General features: G+C 38.4%; 1 protein-coding gene across 3 annotated transcripts in view; it reads right to left on the bottom strand.

The window, feature by feature from the left end:
- The window catches only part of EPHA6 (EPH receptor A6), a 365265-nt gene that overhangs the window by 186800 nt on the left and 164075 nt on the right, over positions 1-14390 (bottom strand). For all 3 annotated transcript variants that reach the window (XM_077927237.1, XM_028726795.2, XM_028726794.2), the window contains exon 4: positions 2461-2616. In XM_077927237.1, the coding sequence (XP_077783363.1) occupies positions 2461-2616 (156 nt within the window). The remainder of the gene's footprint in view (positions 1-2460; positions 2617-14390) is intronic.

Raw genomic sequence — 14390 nt, 5'->3', positions numbered from 1 at the left:
ATGTGTCATTGGGATTTTTATGAATGTGGCCTGATTGCTTTGTTATCACTTGTAAATTATGCATAGATTATATGTCACATTGGGAAAAAAACCCGGCAGCCATAACCTTTTTGCAGGCATCTGTGAGCAATACGCTCAGGAATTTCTTCATGCTATATATTTTGTTTAGGCAAGCAAGTATACTGACAGTTTTAAAAGATTAATGTTTTTCACCAACATGCATCAGACATTGTGACTATTCCAGTTTTGCGCATAATAATTATACTAATGCCTGTATAATTTATTTTATAGAAAAGAATAAAATGCTGCCTGGGATCCAGAAAGGTATGTTGAATATACAAAGGGATCTTGGTGTACATTCAAAAATTATTTTGACACTACTTTGTGCTTCAGAAATGGCTTACTGTCTGGAGCTGCTGTTGTAGAAACATGCCAAAGTCGTAGTAAGGATGGAGGATTTGTTATGTCATTCTCTAGTCCTTGATCAGTATATCTTTAATATATGCTTTTCTTACTGAATTGCAATCCAGCTTCAACATCCCATTAACCTATCCCATCTTATAAGTAGAATAAAGTGTTGCACCATTCAGGAACAAGATAGATTGAAATTGTACTGATGTGCACATGGTAAAATCATAAATTAGAAAGAAGCCAACTGTGGTTTATTTTCTTTTAGAACTGCCATCAGTGCCGGAGGGAGAGAACAAAATCCAGAGGGATTCCAGAGAGCGTCCCGGGAGTGGGAGAGGCAGCCCATCTTCTGGGGAAGAGAATCAGCATAGCACCAGTGGAGTAGGGGGGCAGATGGGGGAAGCGGCGAGGCGGTCCCATGACTCCTTGCCGGGGACCAGCGGGGAGAGTAGAGGTCCTCCGCTGCCTACGCCCTCCTTGCGCAGAAGGCTTTCGCGCAGAGAGAGTAGGAGGAGACTAGGCGTCAAAGAGCTTCTTTGCTGGAAGAAGTTTAAGAAACGCCCACTGACGGATTCTGCCAGCGATTGAGACAGCCACGAGAGAGTGGCTGTCCGGACAGAAAAGGTTCACTCAGGCAACCCAGCCAGGTGTTTGCACCGGCTTACGCATGAGCAACCCCTAGAACCATTACAGAACCATTAATATATCTTGTTTATAAACAAAATATTAAGCACTGATGACTATTAAGAATCAGAAAGTGATTGAAAGAGGCAAGAGGTATCAGACAATTTTGCAAATGTCTCTTTTCCACCCTAATGACCCTTTGCCTCTACAATCGTCCTTCTGGAGGTTTAACAGTCCCAAAGGCAGTTAGAACACAGTTCTCATAGTATTTAATTAGAGTATGTGCAACCTAGATTTAAGTGTTCAACAAATTCAGGGTAATAGTAGAAGTTGTTGTTGATCCATCCTCTCCAGATTCCTAGCACTATGGGTTCGGTTGGTTGTCATGGTGCTGAGCAGGATTTTTATTTTTTAAATACCATATCTAAACTGGACGTTGCTAAGGCGTTATTTTTAGTCCACTTATTCTGTACTGTCAGGATACGATGGCACATGTGTTTACTTGGGTGTTGTGATGTAATGTAATCTCGGAGTGGAGTTGAGAAAGTGCGAGAACATGATAAATATCCTGAAACAGTTGTAAGGAAGCTTCCAAGCTATCTTCCATAACTCATAAATCAAGCTCCTCAGAGCCTGCCAGATTCACCATCCTAAGGCTTACTGGCATGTGGGAAGGGGCTGGTAATGTGGGTCGGCTTTCCTCAGCAATTCATTTGAATGAGCGGGTTGTGACAGCCATGGCAATATGTATAACTGTTTGAGACTCTTCGCCAGAGGGCTGTAATGGAAGTTCAGTATGACTTTTTACACAGTTAGACTATGTTACTTGCCAGCCAGGACTGCCTTTGGGAGTGGCTGATGGGAATTGGAATAGCTTTATTTTGTTTTAATTGGTCATTTGATCCTGAGCCATAATGTTATAGTCCCATTTTAAACTCTAAGCACTGCAACTATATCTGAGTCTGTAAAAGGGGTCTGGTATTTATTTTTCCAAGGGCATTTTCAGGATATATACTTTACAGATATGTTGCAGTACATGGAGTGTTTTCATCCATGTACTGCATGGATGAAATGCCCATTATGTACAAGGGTGTTTTTCCCCCTTATACACATTATATATTATGTATACCAGTACCCAGATTTGAAACGTGTGGTCACTCTGTTAATAACACAGTTTTGGTAACATTCTATCTATTATTGTGGTGGTGTTTTTAAAAGGCACTTTAGATTGAAGAGCATTTTTTTGCTTATTTAAAGGAGCACTGGGAATAAATGAAAACCTGATTTGCATTCTTGATTAACGAAAACATGCTCTCATACTTTTAGCTTTTGTGAGAGGAATATAAAATAAGTGCTATTTTTGTCTTCTGAGATAATGAGAGAGACAAGGAAAGAATTTCAAATACCAGTATGATTCACACTTACGGGTACATGCCATAGTTGCCGGATCCTTCTCAGCTCGAAAGTAACCCTTTTCACACTGACACACAGATGTTGCTTCCACAAAGGTTTGGCTGTGTGGAGGGCATTTTGAACACTTTATATTTCCAGCAAATGCTTTGTAGAATCCTGACCTACAAGCTGTAAAAACAGAAGAACAGTTGATTTGATTAAGTATACCTCTTTTTCTAAATGTAAAATTCAGATCCATCATTCAGCCTGACTCTCCCAGTGTGACCTAGCTTGAGTTTATACAGATAGCAGCAAGTTTGATTCTCGATGTTTGAGGTCAATAAAGGAAGAAAGCATGTTCCCTTCAGATAATGAATGTTTATATTTCTCCTTGCTTTCCCCCATATGAATGAATGCCCTATATATGAGCGAGAGAAGTAGGGGCACTATTGTATTATTTTATTCATTATAATTTAGTTTATAGCCCTATTAAAATGCAAAATACAATCCATTGTTTAGACAACAAAACCTATAATAATAAAAAACAGCAGAAACAACAACTACTACTACTACCACCACACCTAGCTTTGTATCTACTCCAATATAAAACCAGCAAATTAAATTAACTTGATGCAGGAATCTGAAAGCACCAAAAAATAATAATATACCCATTAAAATTAAAGGCTTTGGAGGAAAGAAAAAGATTTTCACTCAGTGCCTAAAAGACCATCACATGGGACTAGAGGTAAAGAAGACCATGTTTCTGTACCATTGGGTGGGGATCATTTCCTGCATGTGAAATTCAGATATACAAAGCTCTCTTCCCCCAGTGAATTATGAACTTTTGCTTTCATGATGTGTTTTGCTGCTTTTTATTTTTCTATATTATCTGCTCTCTATTTTATTGGAAATGTCAACCACTATACTGTAGTTTGATTATGGTTTCTTTTTTCTTTGTGCTTTTGATTTTTGCATTAATGAAAACTTTGATCCTGCAGAATATATATGCAGTATGCATTTGTGTGCCACACACACTGAAATGCACTGAAATCCCTATGGGATGAGTATTTACTTATACATCATACACATAATCAACGCAGGAATTTGGTAGATCCCATATATGCCACATGGTCACTGCACATCAGAACGAATCTAAAGTATTGATCTTTTGAGTTATCTAGGTACATTAAAATGATGCGGTTCCTGTATGTATACTCACATATGTATTTAAGTAGACTACTATCAGCCATTATCTATGTAACTAGATAAGGAATTGCAAACCAATATATATGTGATTTGTCTTCTTAGTTGAACAGCAGAGTTGTGTGCATACAGACCTTTAAGTACAAATAAAATTTCACCAGTCAGAAGTTCAAGAGGAGGAAGAGGAGCTCAATTCAGTCTCCCTTGCTTCCTCTTCCTTTTTTTTATTTTTATTATAATATTTATTAAAGTTTTCCAAAAGAAAAAACAAAAATGAAAAGAAAAAGAAAAAACATACACAGAAAAAAGAGCGAAAGTAAGAACATCTAAAACCAACCCTTACAACAATAATCATATCCTCTTTTTGACTTCCTTCAACGTTACTGACAATCGTTCATTATTATCCTTTTGATACGCATTTCTTCCTTCTTTCCATATTGCCTTTTATTCATCCCATCCTTACAGTCTCTACTAACAATATTTATTATTTATTTACAGAGCCTCTTTGAAGCATGCTAGCGTTATTTTCACACCATAATTACTTTCCAGATAACACACAAATTTCTCCCAGTCTTTTATAAATTTTTGATCTTTGGAATATCTAATTTTCCCTGTTAATCTATCCAATTCAGCGTATTCTGTAAGTTTCACTCTCCACTCTTCTACCGTTGGAACCTCCTCTGACTTCCATTTCTGAGCTAGCGTAACTCTGGCAGCTGTTACAGCGTACTGGAAAAGTTTATAATCTTTTCTTCTGACATCCTTCCCTATGATTCCTAAAAGAAATGCTTCTGGTCTTTTCACGAAGGTATACTTCAGCATCTTTTTCAGCTCGTTATAGATCTCCTCCCAAAAGCTTTTGACTTTTTTACACTCCCACCACTGATGGAAGAATGTCCCCACCTTATCTTTACACTTCCAGCACTTATTATCTACCTTGTACATCCTTGCCAATTTAGAAGGTGACAGATACCATCTGTAAAGCATTTTCATCGTGTTTTCCCTCAATAACGTGCAGGCCGTAAATTTTATGTTCTCTTTCCACAACCTTTCCCAATCCTCCATTTGAACATTGTAACCAAAATCCCTTTCCCATTGTACCATCACCAATTTCACCTCTTCGTCTTTTGTGTGCCACTCCAACAGTAGTTTGTACATTTTTGACAGGTTTTTATCTTCAGTATTTATTATCTCTTTTTGAAAAATAGATTCTTTTTCTTCATAGTTCCTTTCCTTCAACTCTTTTTTAAACATTTCATTTATCTGAAAGTAGTTTAGCCAGTCATATGTCAGTGCTTTAACTTGTTCATAGGGCTTTAATTTCCACTTCCCTCCCTCTTTGATAACCATTTCTCCATAGTTTCCCCACTTCCCTCTCATATTAGTTGTCTTAATACACCTCATTTCTAACGGGGATAACCAGTGCGGAATTTTCGGTTCTAATATATTTTTATATCTGTCCCATACCTCTATTAATGCACCTCTAAAAATGTGGTTAGTGAATCCCTTATGCACCCTCTTTTTGTCGCTCCATAGGTACCCGTGCCACCCGAATCTGTTGTTAAACCCTTCCAAGTCTAATAATTCTTTATTCTCCAACTTTACCCATTCTTTTAACCAGCACAGGCATGCCGCCTCATAATAGAGTCTCATGTCTGGTAGGGAGAAGCCACCTCTTTCTTTTATATCTGTTAATAACTTAAATTTAATTCTGGGCTTCTTCCCTTCCCAGACATATCTCGAAATCGCCTTTTGCCATTCTTTAAAAATTTTTAAACCTCTTATTATGGGTATCGTTTGGAACAAAAATAACAGCTTAGGGAGCACCATCATCTTTACCATTGAAATTCTGCCCCAGAGTGACAATTTCATTCTAGCCCAAATCTCCAAGTCTTTTTTCACACCTCTCCAAACCGGGATATAATTATATTGATATAAATCTATATTTTTATCAGAAAGCCATATTCCTAAATATTTGATCTTCTTTACCGCCTCAATCTCTGTTCTTTGCTGTAGGAGCTCGATCTTATCTCTATCCAGGTTTTTAACTATCATTTTAGTCTTTTTCTTGTTCAGTCTGAATCCTGCTAATTTCCCAAATTGTTCCATTTCATTTAATATCTCCCTTATACTTTCCGTGGGTTCTTCCACCGTCAGGACCACATCATCTGCATAAGCCTTAATTTTATATTCATTTACCCCTAATGTCACCCCTTTAATTTGTTTATTTTGTCTTATAGCATTTAATAAAACTTCCAAGACCACTATGAACAGTAATGGCGAGAGTGGGCATCCCTGCCTTGTACCTTTACCTATTTTTATTTCTTCCGTGATAACACTATTTACTATTAACCTTGCCTTCTGATCTGTGTAGATTGCTTGGACACCGTTAAGGAAATCTTGTCCCACCTCCATAAACTCCAGATTTTTTAACATAAATTCCCAGATTACATTATCGAAGGCCTTTTCTGCATCCACAAAAATTAGGCTTGCTGGTTTGTCATATCTATCGGACAGAAATTCGATGACGTTAACTATGTTTCGTATATTATTTCTTATCTGTCTGCCCGGCAGAAAGCCCTCTTGGTCTCTATGTATAATCTTTATCAGTGTCCTTTTTAGTCTCTTAGCTAAAATTCCTGCAAAGATCTTGTAATCTGTATTTAACAACGAGATGGGTCTATAGTTCTTAACCTGTGTAGGGTCCGAATCTTGTTTCAATATTATTGTAATAAAAGCCTCTTTCCACGTTCCTGGGATGTCCTTCTCTTTTAGAATGTTATTCATAACTTTGGTCAGCGGGTCTATCAATGTATCTTTCATTTCTTTATAATAGCTGGCGGTGAACCCATCCGGCCCCGGTGCCTTCCCTCTTTTTAGCTCTTTTATTGCTTCCTCTACCTCTTCTTTATCTATTGGGGTATTCAGCTGTTCTTTTTGATCTATTGGGATCTTCCTCACCATTTTTTCTTTCAAGTATCTTTCTATTTTCTTCTTATTATTTCTTTCTTTATTCTTATACAATAACTTATAAAAGTCCACAAAAGCTCTCCTGATTTCCTTCGGTTCTGTTGTTTCCTCTCCATTTACCTCTATTTTACTAATTGTATTATGTTCTTTTCTTTTCTTGGCCTGCCAAGCAAGCCACTTCCCTGATTTATTAGCAAACTCAAAGTTTTTTTGTCTTAGCCTTTTAATATTCCACTCCACTTCCCTATTCATCAACATCGCAAATTGAGTTTGGAGGGTCTTTATTTCCTGCTTTATCATCTCATTATTTGGTTTTTTAATTAGTTTTTGTTCGCAGTCCATAATCTGTCTAAGGATCTCTTTTGTCCATTTCTCTTTATTATTTCTTTTCCATACATTCTGTTGAATGAGGAGACCCCTCATCACAGCCTTACTTGTATCCCACACCACACTCATCTTTGTCCCTTTATCCATGTTATTCGTGAAGAATTCAGCTAAGTTTTTCCGGGATTTCTCCACAAACTTTTGGTCATCCCATAAGTTGTCGTTCAGTCTCCACCTAAAAGATCGTTCTTCAAAACCTTTTAACTCCATTTCTAATGGGTTGTGGTCTGAGATTACCTTCGCCTGTATTTCTATACTACGGATTCTAGGGGTAAGTTCGTTCGAGACCCATATTTGATCGATTCTTGAGAACGAATGATTTGGTTCAGAATAATATGTGAATTGCTTTCCTAATGGGTGTTTTAACCTCCATATATCCACCAAATTATAATTCTTAACCATCGTGAAAAAAGTTTTAGGTAATTTCCCTTCTTTATTCCTTATTTGCCTTAATCTATCCATTTCTGTTGAGACCACACCATTTAAATCTCCCATTATTATAATTTTCTGATTCATATATTCAAACAATTTCTCTTCCAATGAACTAAAAAATTCTGTCTTATTCCCATTTGGTGCATATATCCCGACGATTATCATCTTTTCCCCCTGCCAATTAATTTGGACCGCTATGATTCTCCCTTCTTCATCTTTAAATAATTGATGAGATTCAATTTTGTTTTTGATATATAAGACCACGCCCCTTTTTTTCTCTTTATCTGAGGATATAAATTCATTCCCTAATCTTTTATTGATCAAAATTTTCCTATGCTTTTTTGCTACGTGCGTTTCTTGTAAGCATATGATGTCTAGTTTTTTCTTTTTTAACATCTGTTCAATTCTGTTCCGTTTTTTCTTATCGTTCATTCCATTGATGTTCCAGCTCCATAATTTTAATGACATTCTTTTTTATTGCTATTTGGGTTTTACTTTACTTTATAGTTTTTGTAGTTTTTATAGTCTTTCTGTCCCTTCTCCTTCTTCTTCTTCTTTCTCCTCTTCTGATTCTGATTCTCTCCCGGTCTGTTCCTCTTCTCCTCCTATCTCAGAGTCTTCTCTCAATCTTAATCCTCCTTCTGCTCCTTTGATTTCTTCCTCTCCTTGTTGTAGTTCTTTATATCTTCTTGTGAATTTTCCTATTTCCTCAGGACTTGTCAATCTTCTCTTTACCCCTTTGTAAAAAAAAGAGATTCCTTCCGGAAATTCCCATCTGAAGTCGATCTTATTTTTCTTAAGCAACAGTACCAGTGGTCTATAAACTTCTCTTCGCTTCAATAACCTTATTGGGATGTCTTTAAATATGATTATGTAATTTCCGTCAATGTATAGTCTCTTCTCTCTGTTTCTAAGTAAGATCAAATTCCTCATTTCTCTGTCCTTGAATGTTACTAAACAGTCAGCCGGGAATTTCTTTAATTTATTTGTTTTGGTTTTCATTCTAAATGCATTTTATATTGTCTTTGCAACTTCTACCTCTGACAATCCCATCCACTGCGCAAATTCCTTTATTAGCCTTGCTTTTATATTCTCATTTTGTATTTCTGGTACTTGTCTCAGTCTCAGATTTACTTCCCTTTGTTTTAATTCATTCATAGCAATAGAGTCTTTTAATTCTTCCTGTGTTCTATTTAGATCTGCAATCTCATTTTTCATCTTTTCTTCTTCCCGCTTCATCTCTTTTATTTCCTGTTTTGACTTCTTCAGACCCTCATCCACTCTCCTAGAAACCTCTTTAATTTGTCCTTTTAGTTCGCTGATTGTTTCCTCAATCTTTTTGTCCATCTTCTCAATTTTATTATCTACCTGTTCTAGTTTTGTCTCCAAATTTTTCTCACTTTGTTTTATTTCTGCGAACATCTTTAGTATTTCTGCTTTAAATTCTGCTTCTTGCTTTGAAGCTCTCCTATCGGTCGGTGTCCCCCCCTCCGCCCCTTTTTTCTGAGTGTGCGACATTGCTAACTATCTATACAGTTATGGCCAGAACTATAATAGTTGTAACTATAATTAACGTTAAGATAGTTGAAATTATTAAAATGACCACTAATCAGTAAAAGATACAAAGAAATCACCTATACAAAAACAACAGGACCAAGAAGAGACTTATCGCCTTTGGCCCTGTTCCCCAAAGTCTTATCGTTGGTTACTTTCCTGTCCTCCCTCCAGTTATTTGGGGAACTTCTCGAGCCACTTCTGTCTAAAGACCTCTGTATTCTTCTTGCCCCTAATTGGGCTAATCCATCTGGAGCGTAAGTCGGGTAGGGACCCCTAAATTTCCGGCTTAGGTTCTGCAAATAATAACAAAGGTGTCCAAATAATGGACAAAAATATCCAAATGTCCAAATAATAGCGGAAGTGTCTAAATTAAATCCAGCAGGTACTAACAGACAAGTCCAAAGTAAGAACAGGCAGTCAGCTTAATTTCCAATATGTCTCCAAATTTTCAGTCCGGAGCCTCAGTGTCCCGAGGTTTATAGTATATCCCAAAAGTTTATGATACTAAGCAATACTAAGCAAGTCCGGAGGTTTGGATCTTTAAAGGAGGAGGGCTCTCCAGCACATAATAGTCCAACAGTTTCACAAAATTTAAGATAGCACCATTAAATTCAGTGCCTCCATTGCAATATTCCTTTCCTACCACCAGGGGGAGTCCAACTCTATGTACCGTTAAGAGCAAATTCTTAAATTGCCTTATCTTTTACTCCCTCGGCTATCTTCTTTAATTGTTAATTTAGTGTTCTTATTCCAACAAAAAGACAAAAGGGAGGGCAGTTTTCCGGACGAAGGGAGCTCTAATATTCTATATATTTTGTCTTCTCTATCTGAATATATATGAGATCCTCAAAATGGCGTCGGAGTCTGAGTCAGAGGTTCTTATAGCTCCATTCCACTTAATATGGCGTTGGAGCTTCCATTTCACAGAGTGTTTTACTGACGGTAGTTGTGACAGACAATAACAGGCAGTTCTTCCTATATTCTAGTCTCCAGAGTGGTAACAAATGTAGCGCTCACTGGGGGTTCAGTTCTATTTCCGAACTACTCTGCTCCCCTTTCCTTTGTCTTTTCTATCGGAGCGCAACTTAGTTCCAAAAGTAGCTGGGGAGACGGAAACAGTAACCGCTAGCGTCAACTTACTTTCGTTTTGAAACTCTGCAAACAGTGCTGCGTCTTTCTTTTGAGATGCCGGACAATCGTTGAACTCGGATTCTGCACCTCTTGTTTCGGAGACTTCCTTGCTGTTCCTCACCAATCTCGACAGTTTGCTGTTATGAATCCGAATTCTTTATTATTTCGAGAGCGGAGCGCTACTCCCTGCAGGCTCGGGGCTTCGCTGATTAGCTTCGCTGGTTAGCTGCTTAACTGCAGCGATGACTGCCCGATTGCCTGCTGCGCGTTCCGTCGCGCTCTTCACCCCCGAATTTCAGGGGCTACCTGGCGACCGGACGAACAGCTTCTGGCACCGCCGGGAGCCTCAAACCTCCAGACACCCTCTGGAAGGTCCTCGGGGGGGTTATCCGCCCTAAAACCCCCCTTTTCTTAGCTAATCAGCTAGGGCTTTCTCTCCCGAAAAAACCCTCGCCTGCGGCAGGTCCGCGCTCCACCGGAAGTCTCCCCTTGCTTCCTCTTCCATGTCATACAGTTGGTTGATCAATGCAGTGGTGGATCTGGGGCTCTCAAATTTCAGTGGCACCCTGCACAGCGCTAAAATTTGGCACCCCTTGCCTCTCTCACTCCATTCTACAGCATTCATACCACCCTAAAACTGCCTCTGATCAATGTTCAGCTTTTTAAAAAAGGACTACGCGCTCACAACCCTAGCAGCTCTACCTGTGTTCTTTGGGAACAGACGCCACAAGTCTCTTCTCCTCCAAATAATTCCGATATTAGGGAAGGTGAACAGGTGCAGAAGTGGAACAATGTGATTACGTGACATAATTTCCTATCGGGGAACTTCATTTCCACTGTGTATACCTCTTAACTTCAGCATATACAGTATTCTTTCTTTCTTTAGTGAATTTTAAAGCCACCCATTAGTTAACAGCAGTTTCATACCCTTAAAAACAGGTACAACCAAATCACTTCTGCCAGAGGGGAAATCATTTTAAAGATTGCAACAGAATCACAGAAGATTACATCAAAATCACTAAAAATCCCAGCAAAGCTATAAAATGGCAATAAAACCAGTTATAACAAGCCTGAGCAAACAAAAAGTCCTCCACAGTATTGAAAGTACTTTAGAATTTTGACCAGGCATTCCTTCCTAGGGAAAGTGTTGGATATTCAAAGGGCCACAATGGCCAAGACGCTCTCTCCAGTCACCATCCACCAAACTTAAGATAGCAGGGTAACCTGGAAGAGGTCCTCAGATGGGAGCAGAAGCAGGCCTTCAGATGGCAGACAAGGGGGTTTATGCAGAGTGTGAGAAATGACAGGCTTTAATTAGGCAGACTCAAGAACAGAATATAGACTGGCAGGACCCCTACGAGCAGTAGCTTTGCAGTGTCACCCTATGGAAGCAGCCCCCAAGTAGGAATAGATCCACTGATGTATAGTCTGCCAATCTCTAATCCAGATGGTTTATCCAGGAGCATGTTGCAATCAAGGTATCAAAAGTCACAAAGCAGAATTCTCCAGGTACATTTTTGAGGTGAAAACTGGTCTGAAAGCTGGTTGAAATGGATGCAGATAGTCAGAATCATCTAAGAGTGACTGAGCTGTACAAACAGCAGCCACTTGAACAAATTGCCCAGGAAGAATATAGTTGTGACCAAGCAATAGTTGTTACAATTCAAATGTTACAAATATATATAAATATATTTTTCCAAGTGTTTAGCCTACAGGGAATCATGTGTGGAATTGCTAACCTGATGAGAAGTCGATATAACACAAATAATACATTTGGAAGACTAAGATCATTCACAACAAGGTCAGTCCAAGTAAATTTAACTAATAATCCAGTTATGCCATCATGCAAGGCAGATAGTGCAGAAGCTTTATGGTTAGTTTTACAAAACTACTGGAAAACCCCAAGGCCATGCACAAAATGACACCATCATGGATACTAGATACATTAAAATAAAAATCAGGGCTTTATAGATATTATATGCTAACATGCTGAGAAAGTCCAAACAATCACAGGCTTGGAATAATTGAACGGTGCAGAATGCTGATTGCCAGATTCAAGATGAAAAAAAATAAGCAAGTTCTTTTTTACAGGCCAATGCATATGCAATCAGAATCTGAAATAAGCATCTCAGTGCCCATATGCAGTGGCAGCGTATAGCTGATTTTCAGAAGTAATAGTTCACCTTCAAATGAAATGTCTGCACAAAACAAAATTTTCCATTAAGATTTTACCAGGACCATAAGTGCTACTAATGCTTTAAAAAAACTTGTTTACAAAGTTTTTTCAGTAAGAAGAACAAAAGAAAGATAATTTGAATTTCCAAGAGAGTATGTGTAAATTCATACCTGAAAACAACTTACAGCTAAGGTAATACTTATATGTCTTTTAAGTCTTCTTCTTTATGTTTAAAATTAATGTTATGTGAAAGATGATTTTGTTGTAAGAGAATCAATTTCAGTCTCTCTCTCTCTTGAAAAGTAGACAATCCTTACACAGAAACTGGTGGAGCTGATTATGTAATGGAATTGAATACTGTATTTTAATTTCTACCAGTCCTAGGCTGCTAGGGCACTGGGGACCCCCAAAACCTAGCACTGCAGAACCAAAGGTGTTAGTGTAAGGGGTTGTGTTCATTGCTGTTGCCAGGCTGGAGCAAATCTGGACTAACAGCTATGTTACTCTTCCCTCTTACCTCAACAAGTATACAGACTTGCAAGCAGGGGTTTTGCAGCAAGGAAGGAAAGCCTTCTTAGAAGGATGGGAAGTAGCCTATATTCCCTTTTACTCACTTTGAAATGAATAAATCCATATTTTCTAGGAATGAAATGCAATAAAGCTTTATCTCTGTAACCCAGTAATATCACCTCACAAAACCTTTTGCCATAGAATGTCATTCAAAGTGACCAATACAGGCTGTTTGTGGAGGTTTACCAAGAATGAGAACCAAGTTATACTAAACCATTTCTGTAGTGTCTAGAAAGTCCTTTCACTCAAACTCCCACTGCTCCTTTGTTAGGAAATCAGCTCTAGCCCGTGTATATATACAGTGATATGAAATTAATACTTGTCAGAAGCTCTCCTGAATTACCCTCAGGGAATTGTCAGAGATCTCAAGAGATTAAATTGGATTATATCAAGTTTTTCATAGCTACAGATATATCTTACCAAAGCTATATTTTTATTTAATTGTTCTTATAAGTTTTAGTGATTCAATTGTGTTTCACTATCTGGAAAACTGTAACAAGTCGTGGGAGCTAGCAAAGTGCCAGAAGTAGTAGGATACTGTGAGAATGAACAGCTTGGCCTTTAAATTCCTTTTCAGTTTGTGCTATGGAACATTTTTCTTTTGGTTCTCTTTTTCTGGAATTCTCTAGGGTACACAGTGCTGAGGAAATGCACCTTTATCTCATTAGATATGGGCAGCCATTCAGATAGTGTGACATTCTACCAAGGCTGCCGACAGGATTTGGGAACCTCCACTCTACCAGTAAAAGAGGACCCAAATTTGCATATGCTTTATGTCATATGCAAATTTACATACTCTTCTCTGGGTCAGGTGACAAGCTTCCAAATAAATCAGGGGCTACACACAACTAATAAGCTGCATGACAAACAAAATGTCAACATGTGAAGTTTTTTTTCTTCCTATATTTCCTTACTAGAAAAGGCTTGGGGAAATCTACACCGGTTGGTTCTATTCATTAAAAATGGGTTATAAAAAAATGTGACAACAGAGGGTGCTGCAGCAATACATAGGCAATAGGAAATTGCATTGAGAGTTGCAGTAATTTTTTTTTTAAATAGCCTTTAATAGTGTTTTTACAGATCAGTGTAGATCCAGCCTTGATCTGTTGAAGTTCTTTTTACCACAAAGCTGTGAAGGAGCCCTTCTCTCATCATGTGCCAGCCTAAAACCATGCAAAGTACTCAGGTTTCAGGAGCTGTAAAGTTACAGTACTGTTGATCTTTCATCAACTGATCTTAGGCTGGCATTACTGAATTCAGGTCAAGACCAGGTATGATAATATTAGATGTGTAGAGTGTTGGGGTCAAAAGAAGAAGAGAAGAGTTTGGATTTGATATCCCGCCTTTCACTCCCCTTCAGGAGTCTCAAATCGGCTAACATTCTCCTTTCCCTTCCTCCCCCACAACAAACACTCTGTGAGGTGAGTGGGGCTGAGAGACTTCAAAGAAGTGTGACTGGCCCAAGGTCACCCAGCAGCTGCATGTGGAGGAGCGGAGGCGCGAACCCGGTTCCCCAGATTACGAGACTACCGCTCTTAAC

This window comes from Podarcis muralis, chromosome 4 (genome assembly GCF_964188315.1).
Source record: "Podarcis muralis chromosome 4, rPodMur119.hap1.1, whole genome shotgun sequence".
NCBI lineage: Eukaryota > Metazoa > Chordata > Lepidosauria > Squamata > Lacertidae > Podarcis > Podarcis muralis.
The sequence above is the reverse complement of the archived record's forward strand: the minus strand, read 5'-3'. Positions and strand labels throughout refer to the sequence as shown.